The sequence below is a fragment of the Pipra filicauda genome, unplaced genomic scaffold (assembly GCF_003945595.2).
Source record: "Pipra filicauda isolate LSUMZ 115617 unplaced genomic scaffold, ASM394559v2 scaffold211_size2331000_pilon, whole genome shotgun sequence".
Classification (NCBI taxonomy): domain Eukaryota; kingdom Metazoa; phylum Chordata; class Aves; order Passeriformes; family Pipridae; genus Pipra; species Pipra filicauda.
In genome coordinates, this window is record NW_024104323.1 from 464,450 (window position 1) to 479,659 (window position 15,210).

At 43.2% G+C, this 15,210-nt stretch overlaps 1 protein-coding gene across 6 annotated transcripts in view; it reads left to right on the plus strand.

Moving 5' to 3' along the window:
* SPECC1 (sperm antigen with calponin homology and coiled-coil domains 1) overlaps window positions 1-15,210 on the plus strand; it is an 89,914-nt gene that overhangs the window by 25,617 nt on the left and 49,087 nt on the right. The window contains exon 1 of one of the 6 annotated variants that reach the window (XM_027744662.2): window positions 9,193-9,408. The exons of the other annotated variants lie outside the window; for them this stretch is intronic. Within the exon in view, the coding sequence (XP_027600463.1) occupies window positions 9,369-9,408 (40 nt within the window). The 5' untranslated portion in view covers window positions 9,193-9,368. Of the gene's footprint in view, window positions 1-9,192; window positions 9,409-15,210 lie in introns of those variants that run through there. 6 annotated transcript variants of the gene reach the window in all.

A 15,210-nucleotide genomic window follows, 5' to 3' on the forward strand; every position in this document is an offset into this window, starting at 1 on the left:
GATCCTGTTCTGCAGTTAATCGGTGTGTAAATCCTCAAATTTAATAGTGACGAGTGGTATCCAAAGGAATTTGAGATTCATGAGCCAATAAAAGAGGCATGATGCTTGGGAGGAGTAAAGCAGGGAGAAAACCTGTACAGATGATGCAGCATGGGATTCTGGGAATGCAGCCAGGGAAACAGCACTGCAGGGAGTCCAGAATGGAATACGTTTGTCAGATAAAAAAATATCAGCACTGGAATAGAGAGCCCTCTTCTGCATGCAGCTATAATAACTGGGATTGGAGGAGGGATAAGATTTATGATGATGACTACTTTAAATACAAAGGATAAAATGGTTTATGGAGGTCAGGTTATGTCTGGGCACTGCTTTGCCAGTTTAAATTACATCATTGGGTCTAATCTCATATATTGCTGCTTTGCATCAGCATTTGTAGAAGTAAGAATGGGAATATCAGTGCTAAATGCAGAGAGTGCAAGTGTGGATCTGTGTGTACTGTGCACATAAATGCTAAGAATGTTATGTGCTACCCCTCTAAAATTCTTTTCAACCCAGACAGAACTGTCCCTATTACAGGTATGTGTGTGGAGAGATCTGTATCTTAAATATCTGGGTTTAGAGTGGTTTCATAGTTCAAAAGGGTGGTTAGAAATCCAGCTGTGTGCTGAGAACGTGTCACTGTCGTGCCCACTGAAAGGTGCTTGATATTAGTGAGCAAGGTAAAAAAGCTGAATGCTGCTTTTAGATTGTCACACTGTGGAAAAAATACCAATAGGCACCCTGAAATACAGTGTATTGTTGCTGAGGAGAACTAAGGATCAGTATGACACAGAGCACAACACGTTCCAGGCAACATAAGCAGAAAAGGAGAGAACGTTTTCAGCTGCTATATTTTTTATTGAAATGGCATCCCAAATAGTCTGATTGTGATCAAGATGCAATGCTGACTGACTGTGGAGCTAATCCAGGTGAGAATGTTCCAGTAGCTGAGGAATGCAGATGTTTGTGTACATAGCCAACTGTGTAAATCCTGAAGTTTTGTCCTGAAACCACTCTCTTTGGGTTCTTTGATGGCCTTCATCTGTTCTGTGTTTGCCTTTCATGTCTTGACTGCAGGCATCATCTCTCCCCCTTGTTTGTGCTTCTTAGGTTGGGCTTTCTTTGTCTGTTATTCAAGTGAGTGATTTGATTATTTTACTGAAATGACATTATATTAGTTCCAGCTGCACTCTGGTGGTACTCAGTTGGTGTTATAGTCTTGTGTGAGAGCAACTAAAGGCAACAGGGTATGGAAATAAAAAAAGCTTAGGTTTCTTTCTTCTTTGGGTGTGACTGTCCACCATTTGTGTGTTGACCTTGAGCAACAGCACATGTTCCAGATGCTGCAGGTAATAAATAACTGACCTCAGGATATAGAGTTGTTTGCTTAAATAGAGTTGTTTGTATGCTGCCCTTGGTGGAGGTTTAGTTGTTCATCCCAACCTGTTGTTGACAGAACTACCCCCCTCTGCCTCGTTGGGAGCTGACACAGTAAATCATAAGCAATTTTAAAGGGGGATGAGGCCAATCCCATGTATCCATCCTTGGCAAGTGGAGCTGAGCCAGTGGAACTGGAGACTGATTCTGGTTGGAAGTTCTCTACTCTGATGTTTGGCTTTGTAGCTGCTCGGCAGTTTCGAAATCCCAAGTGATGGGAAATGACATGCAGGGAGAAATAAATGTCTTGTATTCAGCTTCCTTATCCAAAATCCAAAGTGTTATGTTTTCCTGTGTGCTGTCCTGCAGCAGCAGTTTGGGTTTATGGTAAAACCAAGCTTACAGAACTCTGGTGTTGTTTTTAATGTCTCGGTAGATGAAAAAGAGCTGGAAAAATTGCAAAACAGGAGGAAGAGGTCACTAATCTTGAAAAATGTTGATTTTAATGCATGTACTTGTAAAGCCATCCAGTTTAAGAAGCCATATAGCAAATAAATGGTTGTAAAATGTTTAAAAAGAGGAATGTATATATTCATGAGAAACTAGGACTCTCTTTTTAAGGTTCAGGACTGTAGGAAATCAATGCCTCTTCAGATTCTGCTCCTTTGAGGTTTGCAAGCCAAATAACCTTAAAAAATGCAATTTCACAGAGAATTTCAAAAGCTTCTTACGTGATCATATACCTCTCAGGAAGAGCATTGCATGGTAGGAGTGGTATGCAAATGGAAAATTTTGAGGTTCAGACAGGTGAAATTACTTTCTCAGTGGAGCCTAGAAGTCATTCCAAATCCTTGCTCTCAGTTCTGTCACTCAGTCCCTACAAACTCCCAGTTCAAGCACTTTCTGAAGACTTCCCTCAAGGCTGCCTAGTTTAATCATGTTCCTGTGCTTCCTTGATGTTGTTTCAGTGACAGCAGCTCTAATCTGCCAGGTTGGGCAGGAACTAAAAAGAGTCTGATGCTGGACATCAGAGAGCAGGGACAGCCAGGATGTGTGACTGGGCTGTGCCTGGCCATGTCACCCAAAAGCATTGGGAATACTTCAGGTATTCCCATTTCTCACAAATATATTGATTTTTATATCAAGCTCAGCCAGCTCCAATATATGAAGTATCAGTTATCCTTGAAATACAAGTAATATGTAGCTGTACTTTGTTTTCTCAGGCTGCTTCATCAGATCATTTATTTTTTCCCACATAAAGGCTAAACCTCTCTAGACCTATTGAATTTGCCTTGGAAACAGCAGGAACCTGTCAAAAAACAATGCTATTATCACCTAATTTACTATTTATAGACGTCCTGGGTATTTTACTGACAAGCTCAGGATCTCTCAAAAGCCCAAAGCAGAAAGACAGGTGCTATAACTTCTGACAATGACTGTGGGATGTGTTATTTCTTTGGAGGCTGGGAAGAAGCCAAGATGCCAGCAGGACTGTGAGGGATGGCCTGCTGTGTCATCCCTTGCTCCATCAGAAATGGCCGTTTATTTTTATGTACAAAACGAGAAATTCAATACTTGGCATGAGTTTTCAGCCAAAACAACAAAAGTGTGTTGCTTTGTGCGTTCCTGCAGAGTTGATCAACATCCAAGGTTGGAGATGGTGCCAGTGCAGAAGTAGAGAGGAGGCAAACTCAAAGAAATTAAGAGTTTCAATTATCTCCTCAGTGTTGAGGCTCTGAACTCTGCAGGTTACCTGGACAAAAGCTACAGCTAATCCCAGAATGGAACTCTGCCAGCATTAGAAATGAAGCTGCTGTACAACACAGGCTGTTGTTTATAAACTCAGTAAATTAAATAGGGAAATAAAAATACCAAGAAATTTGGCATAATCAGTGAAAGCCATACAAGGGCCTGAACGTTACATTCTCTTGTGGCACAGTTTAGGATGAACAATGTTCAGCTCCAATAAGCTGTTCAACTCCATCTGTTTTGATGAGTTTTTCTGTGAAATGTCACCCACGTTCCTGCCCAGTTGTCAGAGTTAATATCCCACTGACTGGATGTGATACCTGTGTATCTTCCATCCCATCCTAGTGCTGGCAGAGCACATACCATTAGTCCATTTGCCCATCACTGTTTGCTTGTCATGTAGTTTATGTGAAAAGAACAATTTTTGATTTTTCTCTGAAACAGTTGCTTGCAGCTTTTCTGTGTAGATAGTGAAGATACTCAGAAAAGATGCTTTAACTGAATGAGGGCAAGTGGAGTGGGCCCTGCCAGCACTTGGTGTTAGTGTTGGAAAAGAATGAGTGTCACTTGTGAAACTTGGTCACCTGGGCTGGATTGCAGAGGGGACCCTGCAATGTGGTGTTATGGCACATATCAGTCATTAGATACACTTCTTTCCCAGCAAAATTGAAAATGTGACAGACTGTAGGTTTCAAAGCTTCCTGATGTTTTATGGAATTGTCATTTCGAGCTTGCTATTTGAGAATAATGTGTGGACTCCATCAAATTTACTGCCTTCTTTCAGCCAACTTCTCTGCCTTGGCGAGTGTTTGCCACTCTCTGATGTGGGGTAAAAATTTAGGTTCATGTGAAGCTAATCTAGACCAGAAGCCTTCTTTATGTGGCCAAAAAATTCAAGAAAGTATTTTTTTTTGTTAAGAAAAGCTTTCTTTAAAAAAAGAAAAAAATCCTTAAAAATATCTAATTGACATTTTAGTAGTTCATAAGATGCTAATGCACCCCAATTAGGACAGGAAAAAGGAAAGTGATTTCTTTTGAAGGACAGCTCTCTGACCTTGGGGCCCTTTTACTCTCCCATACATCAGTTTTTGACAGCGCCTGCTTTTTGTGATCTGTCACATCAAAGGGCTGCTATAGGTTTGTGAAAGGTTGCTGCACTTTGCATTCAGGCTCGTTACTGTCTCATTTTTCTTGTGAACGATAGTGCCCAGCGCGAGAGACACTAATGAGATCGGTATGTTCTGTTCCACGAGGCTTCACTGGAAACCAAATCTCTGAGCTCATCTGGGGTTTCCCAGGAACCGTAAATATGCTTTAAAACCTCATCTGGAAAGCCAGTTGCATTTTTCTACCCCTTCCAGGTACAAGACACAGCTCTTGCATAATTATTCTTTCTTACAAAGAAAAATTGAGTCTAGCTCCAGAACTGCTATAAAAAGGAAAGGAAGACTCAAAATATTGCTTTGTCAGGCTGTCATTCAAATTGGCAAGGAGTACTGTGGGGATTTAACATGCAAAGCAATGGAAATGTGTCTGCATTTGCATCCACATGCAGCTGGATATGCAAATTGACATCTACACACACCTCTAAATATCTGCAAAGATGTTTAACATATTGGTACAAATATGAACCTGAACCTTAACCTCCCTGACATTCCTTAGCCAAATATTTCCTCCGTGTGTGATTTCCCCAGGTGTCAAGCAGACAAACTGGGTTTCAGCACCACGTTAGAAGACTTTATCCACTAACCTCTAAAGAGAAGGCTCATGAATTGAGGTAGATCAAATTTGGCATTCCAGATTTAGATTATGGCAGCTACCTGTCAAGTTTCTCTTACTTTTTCTTACAAGGATTCTTTTTCTTGTGATAGCTTGGAAATACAGTTGTTGGCTGCTGATGCCTTTGCTGAAAATGTTCCTGTGTGATGTTTGTTGCCACGTTAAATTTTCATGTTCCTCTAAGCTTTGGTCTTTCTTTCTGTAACCCATGGATAGTTCTGCATCTTGAAATGGCTGGGAATGGATGCTGCTTCATAAGACTGTTCTTCAGGCTTCTTTTTGCCCTTGGTAACTGGGAATGGAGTGAGAACAAGGCAATTTAGAGGCTTTCTGGGAGGGTTTCTGATACCTGATCCTGTTATGGATAACAGTTTTTTTGAGAGGCATTCACAGGCTGTCTGCAGTCATCTTGCATTATTAAACAAGTAGGAATTAACTTCTGCTGACGACAACACTGCAGAATGTACCTTTTTCAGTATTCTTGCTGTCCTAATCTGCTGCACAATTCACATTTCCTGCACTGAATCTCTATTAACACATTCTGAGATTCTGATGCAACTTCTTGTTAAAACCACCTGTCAGAGACCCTTTTCTCGGTGTATATTCCCCTGAGAATGACTTTGCTGGCACATGCACACCCCTCTGGGACTTGAGCCAGTTAAGAGGATTCAGTGTGTGGTAGGGATACTGAAATGCTAAATCTTAAAGGCTGTAATGACTTGATTCATTAAACTGTTGACAGTTAATTGGCTCAAGCCAGCATTTATAGGGAAGATCCATTATAGCTGTGGTGATCACAAAAGCCTTGCTGGGGACTCCTAAACAGAAAGGGGAACATGCCTGGATGGTCCAGGAATAGCATAAATCTATGATCTCTCAACTTGTTTTCATTTCAGGCTTCTTTACTGAAGTTGTTCAGCAAAGTTCAACACAACCTTGTGCTGACTACCTGCCCTGGGTTAATTATCAGCTTTCCCTCAGCTGGTTTGGAGAGAAACGATCCTTAACACAAATTCCCTAGGCCTGAATGTCTCCAGCCGGAGTGCCTTGGCAGGGTGCCACTGTGTTTGCACTTCAAGAATGGGAGGGAGCAAGGAAAGGAACGCAGAGCTGGCCTGGTCTGACAAGTATTGCATATCAGGGGAGGGCTTGGCATTCCTTGTATTATTTTTTTTTCCACTGTTTGGTGGTTTGGTTTGTTGGTTTGTTTTTTTTTTTTAGCAGCTTTTGGCTTACATTGGATCTTAATACTGTAAAGTAAGAGGGGAGGGATTGACAGCTACATCTCAGATGGGTTCCTGGAAGGCTGTAGTTCTCTGCCATGAACGATGACCTCACCAAGTATCCTCACCACCAAAAAATTGGTTTTAGCATGGTTAAAAAAAGCTTTTCCTCCTCTGGGTTTTGACTCTAGATGTGTTATATTCCTTACCCTTTGGGGTCCACTACTGTGCATGATATACACATTCTCTAGATTTATTTTCCCTGCTACTTAAGTACTTGGTGCTTAAGCATTAATGGAAGAAGTAGAGTGTGAGTAACTTCTTTAGATCTCAGCCTTCTGGAGGGACTGTCAGCTACCTGGGCCCTGCAAATCTGAGATCATTCTGTGGCATCTTCCCACTCTTTCTGTAGAGCAGGGATTCCAATTTGAGCAGAAGTTACATTATTTCATCTGCTGTGTTGTGAGATTAGGATGTGAAGAAAGGTTATGCCTGGCAAGTAAGTCCTGTGACTTGAGTAGTGAGTTGAAAGACTCATGTATGTCACACCTTGAGGAATTCATTCCCCTTCTCACTCTAAAGGAGAGGAGTGTTTGTGAGGTTTTATTGGCAGTTCAACAAAGTGCAAAGGGATGAGTCAAACTTCATGCCAGGGAAGAAACCAGCTAATCTGCTTAATAGAGATGAAATTCATTAATTCATTTTTATACCATTCTTACTGAAGAGGAAGGGAAAGTAATGTAAAATGTTTAGATAACCAATAGTTGCCTAAAGATTTAGCCATGTGTCTGTTGTAGTTTATTACCTAATCACCATGCTAGAAGTCATGCTTGTTGTTACTCCTTTTTCTTTTCCCCCAGTTTGAACTGCAAGCTCCATAAACAATAATCTCTTATCCATGACTTTTGTTCGGGCTGTAGCTGTATTTTAAAACTCATGCCTTACCTTTCACTGTGGGCCTGGGCTAGAAGTCTTTTGCCTGACATCATTCTCCCTATCTCAGTGTTAGAATGTTCTGACTTAGTTTCGTGCCACTGACAAAAATAACAGATTGGTTCTCCCAGCTCTTACTCTTCTACAGTGCTCAGATTTCAGGTGTGTTTGCTCTGACTCTGTGATTACATCTTATAATTACTCCAGGCTTGCACCCGTGCTGCACTGGGACCCTGGTACACTATTCCCTTTTGTGGTTACAGAAACAGAAAGCAGGTGATGAAATAATAAATGCTCAGCTTCAGGATTTATCAACCCAACAGGCACTCTGAGCTAATGTAACCCCTTGGGTGAGTCCTGTTGAAGAAAAGCAGAAGTCACTCTTTAGTCTGTCATAGAAGAAAATATCTTTGTCTGGGAAATACATTTCAACAGCAGTTGGAGGTTGGTTGTACCTTGGAAAGGGCAAGTGCCCATCCTAATAAGATCCAAGACCTAAGAGATTGTAAGATGACTTCTTAGAAAAAGAATGTGCTATCACTGATCCCTTTTTATAGAACTTAGATGCTTATTCGTTAAAACGTTTTGTACTTGGCATGTCATAAGACAGAAGTAGACAGGAGTTGTTTCATGTCATCCAAATACAGACAGCTGTATGAAAACTTTTCACTTCATCCAAAAGTGTCAAAGGAAGAACAATGGAAAACCTGTGACTGACAACTAATTCACCCTGTTACGCTGAAACATTAGCAAGATTCTTTCTATCATAATGAAGGATCTCCAGGTATTTTATTTGAAACAATGGATTCACAACTAGCTAGCCTGAAAATAAACCACACACAATTAATCTATTTTGAGCCTAGGAGACACATTTATTATTTCTGAATTTATTTTTAACCTTCCTGGTGAAACCAAGACTTAGAATGATTGTTGATTATCCACATAATGGGAACTGATCACTGGAGTCATTCAGTATCCGTGTTTCCCATGTATGTCAGGACTCCCATTATTGAGGAGCATCTTGATTTCTTTGGAAGATGGGCTGTTGGCCAAGCCATGGGTAGGCCTGCCCTGTGCAGCTGCTCTTGCAGTACCAGTCACAGACAAAAGTACTGATGATAGAGATAGGGTATGTAGATCATATTTGTGGTTAGAGTGTCTGTCAGGTTTGGTTGTTGGATTTTTTTAGTGCTTGAAAGGAAGCAGCATGAGGGGAAATTTGGAAATAACTGTAGTAGCTTTTTATGGATAAAATACCACATCCTTACTTTGATAAAGAGAATTAGGTTTTAATAGTATTCAGTGTATCCTGTATATTGTTGTGGTTTTCTTTCATGATATGGATGTGAACTTGCAATGTGCTGACTGTTCTCAGCACCAGTGGAGGCTGAGAGCAGCTGGGGGTGCTCGGCTGACCCACGAATAGCCCCAGAGGATATGGGAGCAGATCTGATGGATGGGACTTGTCACCAAGGGCTTGTGCTCACAATCACGGTCAGGTTTTCTGAGGAGTTCAATCTCCATTTCAGTGTCATGGATATCTGTGTTTTCAAAAGATGCTGAGCATTTCTGAAACTTGGTCCCCTAATTCTTGAGACGGTTGAGAGCTGCCCTTGCCCAGACATGTCAGTGCTGTGCTCAGCGGTGTAGTTACATCTGTGGGCAGGGTCTGTTTGCTCCAAGCACTTTTCGGGTGTTGTGAATTGGGGAAAATCAACGCTGCCTTTGGCTGCTCAGGTCTTCGCCGAGGGTCTGCCTTCCTTCGCCCCCAGCTGCGTTTCAGCGTTTTGCTCCGAAATAATCCCGGTGTACGGCCTGGACCCGGCCCTCTGGCCAGTCACCACGGCTGCTTCGGGGCAGGGAAGCTCGGCTGGAGCTTCCAAGCGATGTCCCGGCTCCCCGGTGGAGCTCGGATCCCGCTCCCTGGGGCGCGGATCGCGGCTGCCCCCGACCCCGCTCGGAGCCGCTGCAGTTCCCGCGGCGGCCGCGGGGTGTCCCCGGCGCTGCCCCGCGCGGCTCCCGCGGCTCATTCCCTGCCCAGCCTGGCCCGCGGAGCGCAATATTGGAATGAGGGAGGAGGGAGAGCCACAGCTGCCTCGGCGGGAGCCGCAGCGCGGCTCCGCCGCCAGGAACTAGGAAGGCGCTGGCTGGCTCTGCCCGCCGGAGTTGGCTGGAGCGCAGAGCAGGGGCAGGTCCGCGCCGAGCCCGGGCATGAGCGCCCAGCCGGGGCCATAGAGGAGCTCGGGAGGAGCCCGGCGGCCAGCGGAGATGGGCAACCAGCCGGGGCGAGCGGAGGAGCACGAGCAAGGTCTGTAGGGGCGGCGAACGCGGGGACGGGGTTTTGTTCTCGGGGGCTGGACCGCGGCGTCCCGCTGAGCCGGCACAGGGCTGTTGTCACAGCTAATGCCGGTGGCTTCCAGCCTGCTGGGGACACCGCTGCTGTTTGCCTTGCGCCTTGTAAATGCTCTTTATTGCCGCTCCCCGTACCTGCCATCGCAGCGCGGCGCTCAGGGAAGCTTCTCTGGAAGGGATCCTTTGGAGCAGAACGCCTGCAAGGGAGGGACCCCGCTGGCTGACAGATTATTTTACACAGCCTGCATGATGCAGCTAAAAAGTTACGAGGCTGATGTAGTGATGTGCACGCAACTTGTCAGGATCTGCAGCTTGGCTGCGTTAGCCTTCACCCCATTGTTCGTGGCCTGAGGCCTGAAATTTTCCAGGCCTTAGAATTTAAAATGATGCCTTTGTGGAAGGTCTTCCCACCATTGTCCTTTCAGAAGTGTAGTGCTCTGCATGTTAATCAGGAGCAGATTTCATAGAAAGCCAAGAGCTGGTATCAGGTAGATCTCGTTCCCCTTGTGCCAAATGTCTGCACTGTGCACAGCACTGCTGGTAATTTGTTCCTGATGCCGCGGAGCTGCTTTCGTTGCCTTTTTATTTTGCTTGTTTCTCAAATGCTGAATGAGGGGTAAAACCCAGTAGACCCACTGATCTCTGCTGCTTATTTCTTAGTTTCTGATCGAATTCAGAACCCTCTAAAGCACATAAAACCCGCAATCGGTTGTATTTCCTGGCACTCCTGTTTCTTGCTGTTGCCATGGGAATTTCATTCACAAAATTCCATTTAAGTTGTTATTGCTTGATCAGGGTTTTTTATAACTTCGGATTAGATATGTAGGTATTGTTTTAAAAGCAAACACAAATATACCTGATCTCTAGTATTGTCGGGGAAAGCAGACAAGGCTGCATTGCTGCTCGGGGTTCTCTCACAATAGATCTGCCAGCAGCGCTGGAACTGCAGTGAGGTGTAGTGAGAACTCTCTGGCACTATGTTAATCAGCAGGCTAATGAAGAACACAAAAGCTGCCAGTATCCAGTCACCAGAAGAAATGCTGCCCTAAGGGAAAGTTAAACTTCAGGCTGGAAAGTATGGCTGCCTACATCCTCAGCCCCCCAAAACTATATTCTGCTGGCCAGCTATAGAAGTTTTGCTGGAGTTAAACGTGTTTCTGTCATTTGGGAGGGATAATATTGACAATAAACTAGGGGAGAGCTGGATAATGGCAGGGGGAGGGACACTGCTAACTTCTGGTCAGTCTGAGAAAACCAACTCTGATTTTGCAGAGGTGGGATTTGAACAGCTTATTATTATTAACAGAGATGATAAATGAGCATGGAGACCCCCTGTGGTTTTGGAAAATCTCTTTCATCCTTTGTTTTCTCTTGTCCTGTGATTTATTTTATTTTTGTTACTGAAGGGGCAACAGAACAGTTATACTACTGTTGCACTTACGCAGTTTTAAAACTATTCTCAGTTTTTAAGTGTAGGCTGTACTATGCCTTGCTTTAATATGTCCTCACCATTTGTAAGTATTAATAGGATTGAAAAACAGCGCTTTGTATTGAATTACGTGCTCAAAGCTGTGTTCAATGGTGAAAAGACTTTCAGGAACGTTTCTGCTGACAAAAAATTTCTGACAACGTACTCCTTGTGTGTGAGAGCTCTGGCTTTGGAACTCAAGATAACACGAAGGCATTTAAAGCAGAGTTTGGGTTGGGTTTTTGACAGGTAGGATGTAAAAACTTGTTTCTCACATTAAAGTGTAATACGTGGGAGTACTTCTGAGTTTTGTTTCTGTTGGGATGGACTTAATTCAGCTCTCATTCAGGAATACCTGCACCTTGAATAACTGTCTTATTCTTTAAATTTAGGCTTTTAGAATAACCAAAATAAACCCCAGGAATGGGCCTCTTTATTCAGGCTTTAACTACAAACACCCAAGCTGTGACCTGTTTCCCTGAGCATGATATTCACAGTAATCTTGTTTATTTACCTTTTCAAGAAACTTCATGGACACGGTATGGCTCATCTCTAAGTCTTTCACACCAAACTTAACCATCTTGGGGTACTGGGAGCAGATTTGTGAAACACTTGTTCCTCCTCTTGGTGTCGGTGGACAATGAATTCTTGAAAAATCTGGTCCTGTTATGATACAGGTTATAACCTCCAGTAAAATACTTATTTTCACAGACTTATGAGACTAACAGGTTTTCCTGTTAAGTGTAAGTTCTGGATGGGCTGGTCAGTGCTGTCGAGGAACAGGAGGGAAGCAACTGCCCCCAAACTGAGCAGATGGAAGTTAACATGTTAATACAAGGGAATCAGAAAAAAATAGGACTACCTGAGGAAGGGACTGTGGAGAGGAGAAGACAGGGAAAAGTAATCCACTGCTGGTGCTTGATGGGATTGTTTTGAACAGACAACTTTAAAGACTCTGTAACAGCCCAATATAATCCCAAATTAATCTCCATCTTGTTAAGAGCGTATGAGTGTCTAACAAGGATTTGAGAGCATTGCCTGTAGTAATGTTAGATTCTATAGGCTTCTCCTGGCTTCTGATTTAAAACTTACTTTAAACCACTTTCACAGTCATTTGTAGGAACCTGTGTGGTGTGTGTGACCCTGGTTTGCATCACTTGTTTGCCAAAACTCTGCTGTTTGCAAGCAGTTGTCTTTCCTTGGCTATACTCGAGTGCTCTGAATATTCATTTTTCTAAAGCCTGTGGAGGTTTTAGGATGAAAACGCCTATAAAGTAGTACAGAAAGAGATGTAAAACAACAGTGAATGTTGCTGCAGTTTGTCAGTAGAGTAGTTTTGTGCTTTTGAAACTGGCTACCCCAAGCTGAAGGAACCATTGGTATATAAACACAGGCCAGAGCACCTGTGGAATAGCTGGAACATTTCCTGGGAGTTGTACGGAAGAATCCAGTGTTATCCAGTGCTGTGTTTATTGGGAGAAAGCCTTTCAAACATAGTTTGCCTTGGAAACAGTGAGGCCTCCTGTTATTTCTGAACAGGAGCTCTAACATTCTTTGACACTGGTTGACACGGTGATGGTGGGGTTTGTTTATCCTCTAAACATCTGCAGGTGATGTGATGATTAATATGTTTGGGAAGAGGTGGAAAAAAAATGACTCCACACACAAAAACTTTCTTGAAAGAGTCAGTTGAATGGGAAATGTTAACTTCTCTAGTTGGAACAAGGTGACGGGTGGGGTTATCCAAGGGTTAGACTTTTTTTGGGACTGTGTTTATTTGTAAAAGATGCTTACATGGCTTGGATGAGGATATCAAGTGTCAGTGCATACACTGAACCAGTATTGATCTGCTTTCTTATGTCTGTTTTGTCCCGGCCCAGGGGCTTGAGGGGATTCTTCAGTGTAGGATACATAGTTTGTAAAACATGGGAGGCTTTCAAGATAAAGGGTATCGTAGAAATGTACTATTTCTTGTGGTTTCTGTTTTTTGTTTTTGGGGTAGTCAGATCTTTTCTGAGTGCTCTCTTTAGTCTCCCTCATCTGCTTCTCTCCCTGTCTTTCTCCTAAACATGGGAGCCGTTCATTTTAACTCTGCTGTGTGTCAGAACACCATTTCTGCCAAGCAAGAGCTCAAGAGACCAGATGAGTTTAATGATGGTGTGGGGGGAAGGGAGGGAGGAGAGAGGGGCCAGCAAAGCTAATGAATCACATAACAGCTTTCATGGAAATACCGACTGCAAGTCATGTCCTCTTGGAGCTCGGGCACTGAGCCACAGACCTTTTGTTCCCAGTGGAGCCAACAAACCACAATTTGCTCTCCAGTGGATAGTTTAATTCCTTAGTCACCTCTCCCTCCCACAAGTCATTCTTGCATGGGGGTTTACAAATGCTCTCATTTTTCAGAGTAGTAACACACTGCTGATTAAACTGGTATTGAAGAAGTTTATTTTCCCCTGGAGGGTAATTTTTACTTGACTTAAGCTTCTCTTCCAAGGCCAGTTAGGGCCAGCTCTGTTGGTTAGTCTTGTGAGGTGGCTTGACCAGGCTGACACTGATAAATGGGTTCAGGAGTTACCGACAAACAGATGTCGGTGGCAGCGTCTCCTCTGCTCCCAGGCCAGGGAAAGGGGAACAGCCAGAGACTATGTCACACTTTGGAATGGCCTCTTAGAGGAATTTAGTCATGAGTATGAGTAACTTGCTGCCTCTGAAATTATCTGTTTGAGGCAGAGTGAAGTGATAATCTGAGTTCCCCTGATTCCAAGGTGAATGGCCAATGAATGCTGAATTAATGGAAGAGATCGTCAGGAAGTTCTCCTACACTAAAGGGTCTTCCCAGCAGTTTTCAGCATTGGCTGGGAGGATGTGCTGAGTGGGAGTGCTTTCTCCATGGGCTTTTACAAGAGGAACTTTCAGGGCATGGCAAGCAGCAGGATGTGGTTTATGCATTTTGTTTTGTGTTAGATTTTTTTGCTGATGAAAATTAAAGCCATTCTTGGATGAGGGCAGGGAGCTGCTGGGAATCCTGCTGAATGAGCTGTCAGGAGGAGCTTGTCCTATGGTTAGATCTCTGCAGATGCTGCTTTTGCCCCAGTGCTGGTGGAGTTCTAGGATCTATCAATAGTAGATTTAACGTGATAGTAAATCTAAAAGTAATTTTCTTGCTGACTGTTTCATTAGTTTAGTTAATATGCTACAATTGGCTTGACAGTGGCAGAGTGACGAGGAAACAGCCGGGGGATGGTTGTGATTTTGTTGGTTCTGACACAGTATTAAATGACTCGAAAGAGGAGAAAGGGTGAAAGGAGGAGGGAATAATGCTGGCTTTGGAGGAAAAGGAAAGCTTGCTTCTTTTTGTTTGGGTAATACTTGGCTCCTCAAGATCTTAAAGTTGTAAAGCTGGCCAAAGAAATTTAAGCAAGTGTTACCCCTTGGTCTTCCCACTGAAACCTGCCAGAGCCCTGGAGGTGCTGAGGAGTTTATTTGGAAGCAGTCCTGTGTTTTGGAGCTACTAGTATTTCAGCAAAGTAATTTCTCTTATTTTTTTTTCCTCGTTTCAATTCCTCCCCTATTTTGCTAATTTACTCTTCATAAAATCTCCTGATTTCCACAGGGAATGTAGCTTTCAAAACAACACAAAATAGTAAAACCAAAACAGAGTACTTCTCTGATTTCCTTGGCACTGCATTGCTTGTGTAGGACTTAATTTGATTTTTCTCTGATTCTCACAGACTGACAATAGAAGATTGACAAATATTTGATATTTTCATTATTTCCTGAAACTTTCCCATGCTGTATCTCCAGGCAATTTGAACACAGTGATTAAAGATGATACAAGACTGAGGATTTCTGATAATAGACACCATTAGATTTTCCATGCATCAGCTTTTTACTTAGTGCAGTCCAAAGTAGACATGTGTTCACAGATCTCTTTTGGAATGTTCCATCCATTAGATTTCATGGACCACAAGCATCGATAGATATGGATTGCATGTTCTGAGGCAGAGCACTCTGTCCTTGTGTGATCTGTGATCATCAGTCAGTTCTCTCAGGCCATAAATTCCATCAGGGCTGCACCTTTTTGCCCTTTTAATCAGGCTGTGGAGCACAGAACGAACAAGCTCCATGTTTTTATCAACAGCGAAATTTAAATGTGAAGCTCTTACTGGAAAATTTGATATTCATCGCTGGAAAAATATACCCTTGGGAAAGTGCAAGGATAACATGAGTTTGCAGGGTCTGGTTCTGAGCACACGTAGGGGATGTGTTGGCTGAAACTGGGACATATAT